The sequence below is a fragment of the Mustela putorius genome, unplaced genomic scaffold (genome assembly GCF_011764305.1).
Source record: "Mustela putorius furo isolate JIRA1106 unplaced genomic scaffold, ASM1176430v1.1 tig00537227_pilon_pilon_pilon, whole genome shotgun sequence".
In the NCBI taxonomy this organism is placed as follows: Eukaryota; Metazoa; Chordata; class Mammalia; order Carnivora; family Mustelidae; genus Mustela; species Mustela putorius.
Window position 1 is genome coordinate 2697873 of NW_025422368.1, and position 13332 is coordinate 2711204.

Consider the following 13332-nt stretch of genomic DNA (forward strand, 5'->3'; position numbering starts at 1 on the left):
CCTTTTCCTTTTTTCCCCCAAACTCTCGGTTTTTTTTTTTTTTTTTTTTTTTTTAAAGCCAAGCAGCACCTGGTCTACTGTGGCCCTCTTGTCTCTTTTTCTTTTTATGTCCCACAGCATCTCTTCTGAGTCTCTTGATTGTTTTATTTGTTCTGTGTATCTCTGGGTATTTCTGAGTTTTTTTTTTTTTTTTTTCCTTTATTTTCCATTTGTCAGCCAGTCACCCTGGTTCCCTAACCCTTTCCGCAAATGCTGGGCCCACAGGATTCCTTGGGGGAATTCACATCATGGGGCTGGAGTCCAAATGACTGGTCCTGAACTTTCATCCTGCCAGCTGGTTAAAGGGCACTTAACCCTCCCTGGACCTCTAGGTTGCTCATCCTTCCTCCCCACCTTTTCATCATTATCATGGAGACCAAAAGTAGCAGGGAGGTGGGCACGCAAGGGGAGACAGTGAGGGAACTGAGTGGGAAGTGAGGGAAGTAAGGAAGGACAGGTCTCCTTTCCTTTGATGGACAGGGCTAGGAGGGGCTGACGGTTACGTTGGGGAGTAACTTCCAAAGCAGCTGCAGCTGGCTGGGCTCCTCTGTGGGAGAGACACCCCTCACTGGTGACCTGGGCTCCTCTTTCCCAGAAACTGACCTTAGGACCCAGATTTCAGTTCATAAACTTTTTGGGTCTCCCTCTCCCAACCTAGTTGACCTTCCTTCTTTTCTTCTCCGTTTCAATGAGAAGTCACTTTTGGGAAGTCCTGCTGCAGCTCTAATTTCAGTTCTGCCTGCTGCAAGAGGGCACTGATGCATGGCAATGACAAAGGGAACTGGGGGATCCCTCCCAGGAGAGCAAGACCACTTAGAACAATCCAGCAAAGGATGGAGATTTGATGTGTGGCCAAGAGGAGCCGAGGGATGATAACTGGCAAGGAATAATGGAGACCAGGGCTTATCTTTTTGGGAGTTAATCCAAAGGGGCTGGCTAGGCTCAGGCAGGAGGACTAGATCCAATGACCTTCCACTTCCGTCCTCCCTCTTGCACCTTCAATTTTTCTCGAATCAGAAGATCCAGGTTCTGCCCCACAAAGGGAGGTAGGCCTAGGTACTACTTTCTAGGAGTGAAACTGAGGCATTGGAAAGAAGACTGGGGAACCCCTGAGCCTGTGCCAAGCCCTCCTCCCATTCTCCGTCCCTCTTCCAGGCCTTGCTCTTCAACCTACCTCAATGAACCTAAAAGTTAGGCAGCTGAAGCCTCCACCCGGAGCACAGCCTCCCTCCTGTCTCTCACCGCATGCACGCGCGCGCGCGCACACACACACACACACACACACACACACGCACGCACATACACACTGTTCTCTTGATCTAGAGGTGGGTGACTGGAGAAGCAAGGGTCTCTGCGGTCAGCTCCAGGGTCGGGGGTATGTGCCCCTCCAGCCATGTCACTGTGCTCATGTGTGTGTGAGCTTGTCTGTGTCCATTTGTGACAGCAGCCGTGGCCGTGTGGGCAGCGCCGTGTGTGCTGATCATCCTGTGTTTGTCCATGAGTGTATATGTCAGTGTGTTCCAGTCTCTCTGTGTGAGTGTCGTCCCCAATCCCCCATCCCCCCCCTGGATCTCTAATTAGTGGTTTGGGGTTTGTTCCTTTTCCCTCCTGTTCCTTCCCTCAGCAGCGCGGCGGCCTCAGCAGCAGTAGGAGAGCGGCGGCGGCGGCAGCAGCCAGGACTCTGGAGTCAGAGTAGGACTGTAGGATCGCAGCCCGAGTGGGAACAGGAGTGGAGCTGGCCTGGGAGAGGAGTGCAGCCCTCGAGGGGCCCTGAGGCCACCCCTTGCCCGCACTCCCACTGCCAGACCTCCAGGGAGGAGAGACCCAGGACACCCAGCCCCAGAGCCCCCAGGTACATGACACCGGGGAGCCCCGGGAGGGGTTCCCCGGATGGCTTGGGGATTGCCGGGGGCGGGGTGGGGCGGGGTGTGGGACACCTGGGCCCACCGTCCCTTCAACCCTCCCCCTCAGCACCCCCCAGGACACCCTGACAACTTGCCCATGGCCCTACCCTCCTCCTGCTTCCACCCCTTCCCTGGAGCCCTGTTTCTCCTCTCCCGCCCAGATCCCTTCTTTGGGGAGCTCAGCAAATGGAGCAGGAAATTTGGACCCTCTGCCTCCCTCTCTCGCCCTGCTCATTGGATCCGGAGCCTTCTCCGCTGGGAAAGCTGTAATTAGAGGGTGGATCCCTACAGACAGAGAGCAGCCCCCCCACCCCCCACCCCCCAGTCCCTTCTAACTTTAGATCTCTTCTCTCCCATTCTCCCATTCTCCCTCCCTCTCCCTCTCCCTCTCTTTCTCCCCGGCTCGGCTGGCTCTCTCCATCTGCCTGGCTCCTTGGGACCCGTTCCCCAGCCTCAGGATGGCGTCCTCCCTGCTTGAGGTAACTGCCCCCACCGCCCCCACCTCCCCCACCAGGAGTCCAGAGACAGTCCTAATGGCCCTAATCCCTGCCCACTCCACCTCCCCCCAACTCACACAGACAGTGGCTGGGGTGCTTGTCACTTCTAGGGTCCCTCTGATGAGGAGAGAGGACAGGGCTCAGAGGGGGGAGCAGAGGGCAGGAGGTAGGGTTGGAGAGAGTGGGGCCAGGGGTCAGAGAGCAGTAGAAGGAAGATGAGAGGGGCCAGGTCAGAAGAAGGCACAGACCTCTGAGGTCCACCCTGTACGCCAACCCTGAGGAGTGGACAGGGATAGAGAGAGGAGGAAGAAGAGGGCTGGGAGAGAGGCCAGCCATGGCAGACCAGGGGAGAGAGTGAGAGGGCTCGCGGAGTGGGCACTGGGCTACAATGGGCTCCGAGTGCCTTGGGGGTCCCGTCTCCTAGCCTGAGCCTGAGCTGCAACTGGTCTGGTTTGTAGGTGGGCAGGGGCTGGGCCTCTGGGCCAGTGTGTGTAGAGGAAGAGGTGAGCTCTGAGAGAGGGGAGAAGGGCGGCCCCATGCATGTGGGGGGGCTGACCAAGGCACTGGGCCCGGCCTGAGAGGGAACCCAGGAGGAGGGCCAGGGTCTGAGGCCGCCTGCCCGGCTCACAAATATTTAGCTTTCAGCCAAAGACAAACTCAGCTCTATTTTGGGAGTGGGAGGCTCCAGGGAGGCCTGGGCCACTTCCCCTTCAGGCTGGGACCCCAGCATCCCTTGCTTTTGGCACTGGGGATGGAGGGATCTAGGGTACCGTGGAGGTCAGGTTTGGGGGTTTGAAGAAATCATTGACTCTACCAGGGGTTCTGGTGGATTCCAGGTGCATAGTTGGAAAGGAAGGACTCAGAGCCACTCAGAGCCACTTAGTACATCCTGAGTTCTCCTTGCTTCTGAGTCTCTGACTCTGTTTCTCTGTCATCATATCTTTCCTGCTTTCTGGGTCCTTCCACAGGAATTTGGAGCCAGAGAGCCCTCCCTACAGGTCTTCCAGCTTCAGGAGCCCCTCAGAACACCCTATCTCTGCTCCCAGGGCCCTAGCTCATGTCCCGGGGGGTGATGGGCCAAACGGGAAGCCAACTCACTCGGCCTGTAGGAGGGGTGTGTGTGAGATGGAGTGGGCATCTTTTGGCACCTGTGCTCACTGGCCTGGGTGGAAGTGTTAGGACATAAGGCATGCATGGCTGGCTTTGTGAGGGCACAGGCGTGTGTGTCTGTGGAGCAGCTGGGCCTTCTGAGCATCTGTTGGTCCAAGCATGGACTGGTGTATGTGTGGAAAGCTGGTGAGTTTGTGACTGAGTCTGAAGGAATGGCAGGCAAGGCAGTGGGGGTGGACACGATGCCCCTCGTCACTGCTCTGTGTCCATTTGGGGGTCCCAGGCGTGGGGCTCTGCCTCCTGCTGCACTGAGAGCACATTGCTATGCCACCCCCCATCAGACTCTATACTGAGCCACCATTGAAACCCTGAGGTTGGTCTTCAGGAAGCTTCAGGACCAAGGCACATGAACATTCCAGGGCCATACAGGGCAGGGGCAATGTCAGTGGGCGTGGGCACCATGCCAGAGTTGCCAGCGTGGCACTGGGGCCTGGGGGAGGGGCTGGCCTGGAGGCCTGTTGGAAAGGCACAGGATTGGGGTAGACTTGGCAAGAGGAGTGTGTCCTGGCATCTGGGCCTTCATGACCCTCACTGCTGTTGAGCTGGAGATGCCCCCCACCCAACACAAAGGCATTCCAGTCCCTCCGCCTGTTTCTCCTACTTTTGGGACACTTGGGCCCTCAACGGTCCCCCTTCCCTACCCAGGCAGCTCTCTACCTGGTAGGGATGGCTCTCTGGTGGTGGAAAGAACTTGGAAGTTCCGAGAGGGAAGCAGCTGCTGCCTGATGAGAGGCTCACCTGGGAAGATGAGCTGCAGGGGGAGAGGCAGGAGGGAGAAATGGGGGTGAGGGCCAGGTAGGGATGGAGAACTGGAAGTGGGGAGGACCCAACAACGAACAACGCGGGCGGAGGCAGAAAGTGGAGAACGGGCACCCGGGAACTTGGGTGCCCAGAGTGGAGGGCCAGTAGGCCCTCGGGTGTACAGTGAGCTTCAGCAGGAGGTCAGCTGGCACTGTGAGCTCCCTGGTGAAAGGGGGCCGCCTTCCCTGGCCAGGCTGCCCGAACGAGTGAGAGAGCTGGGACAGCTCCTGTTCTTTCTCTGGAGATGCCTCAGTACTTTCAGCATGCTTTTATTGTTTCAGCGGAAGGTGAGGTGGAGGTAGGAGGAAAAACAACTGGAAGGAGGGACTCCCGGGCCCCTGGGAAAGGAATACATGCGATCAGGTATGGGGGCGCATAGGTAGGAGCCTGTCAGGAGCACGCAAGCAGCAGGAGAAAGAAACTGAGGCTGCGGTGAACCTAGCCAGGTGCTCAGTTCTTGGCCTCCAGAACCTGTCTGAGTGGGTCTGGTCTTGCTCCCCCTTCTCTGCCTTCAGGGGCCCTGGGGGCCTCCATTCCAGGGCCGGGGTCTCCTGTTGGCCTGGGGCTGCTTGCCTTCTTTCACCCCTCCTTCCCTTTCCCCAGCTGGGTGGGGTCCCTGGGCTTGGCTGAGGCCCCTGTGGCCACAGTGTGAGGGCCGGGCGGGGGGGACGGCGTCGGCGTTTTTAAAAATAAACCGACCGCAGGGAAACCAACGGAGCCGGGCTGGGCCGAGGGGGAGAAGCGGTCAGGGGGAGAAGGAGGGAGGAGTGGCCTGGTCTGGGGGTTTTCTGGGGCCCAGCATCATGGTGGTTTTCTCTTAGGTAGGAGATCTGTCTTCGTCGTCCTCCTCCTCCCCCTCTTCTGTTTTCTTCCTTCTCTCTCTCCCTCTCTGTTTTCCTCTGCCTTCCTAGCCCAGGCTCTCTCCATCACCTCTTTGCTTATTCTGCTTTCCTCTCTCTCCGTTCCCTTTGTTTTTTCACCTTTCTGCTCTTTTGGGTTTCTGCCCATTTCTGCCCCTTAATGCCAGTTTTCCCCTCTGTTCCCCTCCCCCACCCCTGGGACTTTTTCCTCTGTGCCTCACCCTGTGCAAGGGTCCTTTGCTCTCTGCCTCTCTCCTTCACATTTCGCGGTTTTACCTTCCCATTAGGCTTTAAGTCCTGCCCCACCAGCTACCCTGCCTCAGCTTACCCTCTGCTTGGGAGACCAGAGGCTCCAGGGAAACTTTGGCTACGGAGGACCCACGGCTTTTCCCATAGCTGAATTTCAGGAAGGTTTTGTTGGCTCAAATTTGGGAGTCTGTGGGGTCGACAGGACCTCAGAAAGAGAGAGGTGACTGGGCCAGGGAGCAGCCAGTTCGCCCTTGGGGAGCAGTGAAGGAATGATGAGGGCAGAGGCCCCTTGCCACAACCTTAGAACCCCAGATGTAGCTGTAGGTTTGTTCATACACACAGAAACACACAGACGCACAGACACACAGACACACACACACACACACACACACGAGGGACCAGGCAGGTTCTTTTTCAGCTTTACTGGGAAGGCACCAATTATATTAGCTTTCAAGAGCCCCAGTCAGGGAACTGTATGGGGTCAGCTTTTGAGGGCATCTTTTTGGGTGGGATTCTCAGTGATGGAGGTCTGTACCAGCCAGGGATTCTGGAAGTTATCGCCTCCTGGTGTGTCTTGAGGCTCACCCAGGGAGGGGCACCATGTGCTCCCAAGGGATGGGCATCTCAGGGTGGTTTGGCCTTGTAGCAGCAGCATGATGGGAATTAAGGGCTTTTCGTGCTTCTCAAAGAGCCCCATGCCCCACGTCTATGTATCTTCCTCCACGCATGGTGCTGGAAGGGTGAAGAGAGACCAGCTATGTGTGTAGGCTACATGTTAGGGGACGCTGGACATGGTGGGGTATGGCCGGGAGCCAATATCTTAGCCATCCCAATTCCTGAGTCTGGTGGGGTGTGAGGACTTCAGGCTCCTCCAGCCTTCCCAAAGGGGTACCAGCCGGCTCCACGAAGCAGGAGGTACCCACTGCCCGCTTGAAAGACATTCTTGCCTCAGCCACAGTCCTGGCTTGGCGGCAGCTCTGTTCCCTCTCAATGTCCCAGTGTCTCCGTGTCACTCCCTCTTGCTCCCCAGCCTACAATCCCTGCCAAGAGATTCCTTACCAGGGACATGAGGCTGTGGCCTCAGGGAGACCAGGCCACTCGCTGCCTTAGTCAAGAGCTGAAGCAGGAACAGGAGTGGAATATGGGGTAAAGCTGAACAAATCTGGAGGGGGGACAACTGCGGTCCTCTAATTTTCTTCCCATGTTACTCTTTGAGCTGCATCTTTCCTCTCCAAGTCTCTGACCATGGCCTCTGCTCTGAACCCACTTCCAGGGATAGCACCCCTAATTCTCACCTCACCTAGGTCCTACATCCATTCCCGGCTCTTCTCGCGGTTATTTAAGAAGCATCTCCTGTTCTTCTCAGCTGCCCCCCCTCCTCCGGCACCCCAGCAACTCCACAGTGAACTCTGCCTCCTGGACTGGGTTGCTAGGCTGTAGTCTGGACCCGGCTCTCCTCCCCACGACTCTGACGCTGTCTGAGCTCTGTTCTGGGGCCCAGTGTTCACTGGCCCGTCCTCCTCTATCTCCCATCCTCTTCCACTCTTCTTGGACCCCTTGGTTCTACTCTCCACGTCTCTAGAGTTTTGCCCTTCTATCTGCACTTCTCCTCCTCTCCCCCTAAGCCGTGCTTCCCTCTGTCTGCAGGAGGAAGCTCACTATGGCTCCAGTCCCCTGGCCATGCTGACGGCAGCTTGCAGCAAATTTGGTGGCACCAGCCCTCTGCGGGACTCAGCGACACTGGGCAAAGCAGGCGCCAAGAAGCCATACCCTGTGGGCAGTGACCTTTCAGCCCCGAAAACCATGGGGGATGCCTACCCAGCCCCCTTTACAAGCACCAATGGGCTCCTCCCACCTGCAGGCAGTCCTCCTGCGCCCACCTCGGGCTATGCCAATGACTACCCTCCTTTTTCCCATTCGTTCCCTGGGCCCACGGGCACCCAGGACCCTGGGCTACTAGTGCCCAAGGGCCACAGCTCTTCTGACTGCCTGCCCAGTGTCTACACCTCTCTGGACATGGCACACCCCTACGGCTCCTGGTACAAGGCAGGCATCCACGCAGGCATCTCACCGGGCCCAGGCAACGCTCCTACTCCTTGGTGGGACATGCACCCTGGGGGCAACTGGCTAGGTGGTGGGCAGGGCCAGGGTGATGGGCTGCAAGGGACACTGCCCACAGGTCCGGCTCAGCCTCCACTGAACCCCCAGCTGCCCACCTACCCGTCCGACTTCGCCCCCCTTAATCCAGCTCCCTACCCGGCTCCTCACCTCCTGCAGCCAGGGCCCCAGCATGTCTTGCCCCAAGACGTCTATAAACCCAAGGCAGTGAGCAACAGCGGGCAGCTGGAGGGGAGCGGTGGGGCCAAGACTCCGCGGGGGGCCGGCACTGGGGGCAGCGGCGGATACGGAGGCGGTGGAGCAGGGCGCTCCTCCTGCGACTGCCCCAACTGCCAGGAGCTTGAGCGCCTGGGGGCGGCAGCCGCTGGGCTGCGGAAGAAGCCCATCCACAGCTGCCACATCCCCGGCTGCGGCAAGGTGTACGGCAAGGCGTCGCACCTGAAGGCGCATCTGCGCTGGCACACGGGCGAGCGGCCCTTCGTCTGCAACTGGCTCTTCTGCGGCAAGCGCTTCACCCGTTCGGACGAGCTGGAGCGCCACGTGCGCACCCACACCCGGGAGAAGAAGTTCACCTGTCTGCTCTGCTCCAAGCGCTTTACCCGGAGTGACCACCTGAGCAAACACCAACGTACCCATGGCGAGCCAGGCCCAGGACCCCCTGCCAGCGGCCCCAAGGAACTGGGGGAGGGCCGCAGTGCAGGGGAAGAGGAGGCCAGTCAGACGCCCCGACCTTCAGCCTCCCCAGCACCCCCAGAGAAAGCCCCTGAAGGCAGCCCAGAGCAGAGCAATTTGCTGGAGATCTGAGCGGGATGGAGGGGCTCCAGGCCCAGGGCTGCCTTGCTGGCCTTCCCTGGCCTCGTGGACCACTGCTTGCCCCTCACTCCCTTAGCCCCATGCATGCTGCCCCTGGGGCTCTTGCCAGCTCTCCCCTGGCCCGTTTTAGGCCTGGGTGTCTCCCGGCATGCCTCCGCAGCTCACCCCTCCCTTTGCCGTGAGCCTGTTCCACAGACTCTCATCTCAGGCCCTCACCTTGTGCCTGGTTTCTGCCCTCTGGCTTCCTAAGATCTTCCCTCACCCCTGCACACAGCTTCCCTCTCCTCTGCTCTTACCACTCCATCTCATTTTCCTTCCATCTGGGTTCCTGACACTTTGTTTCTCCAGCTCACTAACTCCTTGACAAGCATCCTTCCTGCTTCCCAAGCTTATTTACCACTATTGCTTAGCTTCCAGACTCCAGTCATCCCAGCTTCTTCTTCCACTTGCTTTCCATGCTCCAGAACGTTTTTTTGTTTTTGTTTTTTTACAAACATAATGATGATGATGATGATGATGATGATGATAATTTATTGCCCCCTGGTGGCCTCTTCATTAGGGACCAGAGTTAGGGGGATTGGGGTTAGTGACCTGGCAGGGAGCAGGGTGCCAAGAGGGGGGCAGACCAGTGGGGATCTGATCCCAAAGATGGGGTGACCCCAGGGTCAGGGAGGCTGCCCCCAGGCTTGTATATTTAACCCCTATGTTCCAAGAGAAATGAATACTAATAATAATAATTCTATTTATCTAAGTTATGATGACAGGTCAGGTAGAGTGAGCTGGGGAGGGAAGGAGGTTCATTTCTGCTATGGAAAATTTAAGCTAAGTGTATCTCGGTATAGAAAAAGTGTTAGCGGAGATCTTGTTAATAGAATTTCTATCATCAGGGTCTCAGTTAATGGGGTTTCTCTTTTAATAGAATCTCTGCTAATAGGGTTGGTTAGCTAGATCTCTGTTAAAGAGTTGAGGGGGTGTCTGTCTCTCAATTAGGGAATCCCTGATATTCCCAGCCCCAGCCAGAAGCTGTGAAACCTCAAGTCCTATGGAGGGGAGGACTGGAATGTACCCCAGCTCCCTTGACCCCAGAGCAGGTTCTTCCACTGCCCCTCCCATGACACCGTGACCCCATCAGGCTAATCCCTTGTTGCCATGGTTACGGAGAGCTTGCAGCTGCCATCCTAGACCTGCTCTTTGGGGAAGCCCACCTAACAGGAAGAGCACACTGGTTTGAAGATGCCTGTCCTGGAGAATAGGTGGGGAAGGCTTTCTCTGGGATCACATTCAAATAAATCAAGTATTTATTGAGTGCCTATTTTTTACAAGGCACTGCTAGGCTGGTGCCTAGAAACCGCGAGAAAGAAGAATTTATAGAGCTAGGAGGACAGAGGTCCCCAATTTGATTTGGGCGATTGCATCCCCAGGCCCCCAACCAGGGACTTCCAATGCTCCCAAATCCAACTCTGGTGACTTTTAAAGCCGCTTCGTGCCTTTGAATGCCTTTCCTGTGACTTTGGATCCTCTTTTCCTATCTCCTGCTCCCTCAAGGCCCCAAGTTAAAGGGTTAAAGCCGCTGGAGCTTGGGGAGAGGGTAATATTGTAGAAGGGAAAGGATCATGCCCTCATGGAGTCTTTTTGTTTTTTATTATTATTATTATTTAATAAAAATTTCGATTTTAAATTTTGTCCTGATGAGAAAAGAGAAAGAGGAAGGAAGAAGAGTGAGCCACAGGATTTTTCCTTGGCAAATTGGAGACTCCCCACGGGCATCCTATCCTGCACGTTGGCACACTGTGCCTGCGGCAGAACCCTCGGTCGGCCAGGCCTTCGGGCTGAGGTCAGTCAGTGTTCAAACGCCCAGAGCTTCCCGTCGAGTTGGGAAGGCGGAGAGGAGGTTCCTTCCCCGCCTCTCTCCCGGTCTTTGCTTCCCGACCCCAGCCGGGGTAGGGCCCCGCAGTGACGGCGCGGACTACCGCGCGGCCCCGAGCGGGTCCCGGCGGGCAGCCCCCAGCCTGGCACGTAACCGCCCCCTGCCCCGGGTCTGCAATCAGCCGTGCCCGCCGCCGAGTTAGCGGACGAACAAAAGCCACTCTGTGGCGGCCAGCCCGGAGCCACAATAGGGCTTTGTGCGGCCCCCACCCCCGGGCTCCCCCGCGGGGTGAGGGGGTGCACGGGTAGCGCCCCCAGCGACCGTTCCCCCGGCCCGCTTCGGAGACGCTGCGGCCTGGCTCGGGCGGCCAGCCCCCTCCTCAGCCTACCGCCGCGGCCGCGGCCGCCCCGGCCAGGTGCGAAACATCCTGCCCTCCGGCGGGGCGCGCCGCTTCAAAGGCGCTTTGAAAAGGGCCGCGTTCCAGGGCTCCTCCCGCGGGCTGGGGTCCCGAGCGGCGGCGGAAGAGACGTGCGCCCGGCGCTGGGGGGCGGGGGTCCCGGGCTCACGCCCCCCCCATTCCGGTCCCCGCCGGGAAGGCTCCTCGGGACCCCCCAGGGCCTGGCCCTCTTGCCACCCGGTCCCCGCCTGTCCGGTGCCAGCCCCCGCCCGCCGCGGCCTCGCGGCCCTCCCCTCCCGGCCTCTCGGCCCCTTTCATCTTCCCTAGACTCCGCTTGGGGTTTTGCTGGTTTCTGGGAGATAAAAACCGCCTCAAATAGCTGCGGCGCGCTGCCAGGACAAACAGGGCCAGGCGGGCCATGTGCGCCTGGTTACCGGCCCTGAGCCGGGGCGCCGGGCCTCCGCAGGCCGAGCTCCGGGCGCCCAGACTCTGGCGGCGCCTCCCGCCTCCCAAAGTCAGGGACCCCTTTAGGAGACTCGGGCAGGGGCCCGGTGCTGCCTCGGTTTCCTGCCCAGGTCGTAGGGTGTCCCCCTCCCCGGACTCGGGGAGTGGAGACCGCCCGCTGAACGCTCTGGGTCTGTGGGGCGGTGGGTCACAGTCACCGTGTCGCTTGGGCCACCACGCCCCCTGGTGAAGTAAGTGGGAAGTGCGCTGGGCCTGGATGTCGGCCTCCCAAGAAATCTGCAAACCCTGAAAACACTGAACAAACGTTAAGTATGGGGGAGGCTGGGTGGAGGGCGAATATGAATACACAGCGCACTGTTCCTCCTCCCCAGTTCATATTACAGGGTGAGTGGCAGGTACTGAAACCCGTAATTACAACACAACCTGTTAGTAGAAATCAGTCTTCACTGAAGGGAGGTGCAAGTCGCAGGCCCCGTCCGAAGTGATTTCTTGGCGGGTATCTGGGGTTGGATGGTGGCATGATTGAGTACAAAAACTTTGTGGGTGGGTTCTCAGTGCTCTTCACTAATCTGTGAGAGTCGGGGTCTCGCTCTCCTCCTTTAAAGCCTGCACTGCCTCCCCCTTTCTTTTTCTTTTCTTTCTTTTTTTTTTTTTTTTTAAATAAAGATTTTATTTATTTGACGGAGAGAGAGAGATCACAAGCAGGCAGAGAGAGAGGGGGAAGCAGGCTTCTTGCTAGGCAGAGAGCCTGATGTAGGGCTCAATCCCAAGATCTGATCATGACCTGAGTGGAAGGCAGAAACTTTGACCCACTGAGCCACCCAGGCACCCCTACCTCCCCCTTTCAAGTAGACCTTTTTTTCAGCATGTTTCCCCAAACGACCCTGTTTTTACTCTAGGCTCTTTAAGTTTTCTGTGACTTTTCAGACAACAGAGAACTAACCTAGAAAATTAAACTGGGGCTGCTCAAAATTTGGTCTGTGCAGTATCACCTGGGGGTGTTTTGGAAATACAGTTTGTTTAAGAGTTCCACCCCAGAATCTGCATTTTATCAAGATATTCCTGTGTGTCTGTGTTCACTAACATTTGGGAAGTACTAGCGTAGAGGAGAACTATGGTTTTCTCTGTATTAAAGGCATTTGCAGAGAAGTCTTCTTGTTTTCTGACCCTGGGGTAACTCTCTTGGGGGCAACTTTTCATGTAGAAAGGAAGAGCAGACAGAGCCCAAGCATGCTAAACTTAGAATGCCCCCTAGATTTTCCAACTAGGGCAACTCTTGGGAGTGGGGACTATGCTTTATACATTTCTGTGTCCCCAGAGCGTGATCGTTTGAATTGCCCATCAACCCTTATTAAATGAACAAACCAAAGCCCAAGGTCACTTAGTTCATGGCAGAGTTAGGGCTAATCAACTGTTTAGTACTTAAAATTTATTAAATGGCTTCATTTCCATTATTTAGTACGGAAAACAACCATGGGAAATAATCAGGACACTGCAAAAGTGACAAAGCTGAGGCCCGAAGAATTCAAACACTTTCCCAAATCACACAGCTTTAAGAGGAGTCTCTATTCTGCAATCTAGTTCCATCCTTTGGAATCAGAATAAAATCAATCTCACTTTTCTTCTTTAATATTTAAAAGAGAGAGACAGAGCATGAACACAAGCCAGAGGTGGGGGCAGAAGGAGAGGGACAACCAGACTCCCTGCTGGGCAGGGAGGCAGAGGTGGGGCTCTGGTCCCAGGACTCTGGGATCATGACCTGAGCCCAAGGCAGACAATTAACTGATTGAGCCACACGGGAGCCCCTCTTTTTCTTCTTTACTAAAAAATATATTTTATTTATTTTTTAAGTAAACTCTACACCCAGCATAGGGCTGAAACTTGGCACTCCCAGATCAAGAGTCGCAGGCTCCACGGACTGAGCCAGCCCAGAGCCCCAATCTCATTTTTATTCTTAAATCAGAATGCCTGGTTTTGGTATAATCTCTGTGTGTCACTCTCCTCATGGTGCTAGAACAGTACACCCCTTATGGGGTTGTTGTAAAGATTATACAAACCCTTGGGGTGCCTGAGTGGCTCAGTGGGTTAAGCCTCTGCCTTCTGCTCAGGTCTTGATACCAGGGTCTTGGGATGGGAGTCCCACATAGAGCTC

General features: G+C 56.6%; 1 protein-coding gene across 3 annotated transcripts; it reads left to right on the forward strand.

Moving 5' to 3' along the window:
* The first annotated feature begins 216 nt into the window (after positions 1–216).
* SP7 (Sp7 transcription factor) lies at positions 217–10129 on the forward strand. Of its 3 annotated transcripts, none has more exons than XM_013046958.2 (3): positions 217–1891; positions 2395–2422; positions 4693–10129. In XM_013046958.2, the coding sequence occupies exon 3, from the start codon at positions 7201–7203 to the stop codon at positions 8440–8442; it is 1242 nt and encodes a 413-aa protein (XP_012902412.1). In that variant the 5' UTR covers positions 217–1891; positions 2395–2422; positions 4693–7200; the 3' UTR covers positions 8443–10129. The 3 variants fall into 3 exon arrangements, with proteins under 3 accessions (XP_012902412.1, XP_044929131.1, XP_012902413.1); XM_045073196.1 differs by having other exon boundaries at positions 7168–10129; XM_013046959.2 differs by lacking the exon at positions 2395–2422 and having other exon boundaries at positions 7168–10129.
* Positions 10130–13332: the final 3203 nt, after the last annotated feature.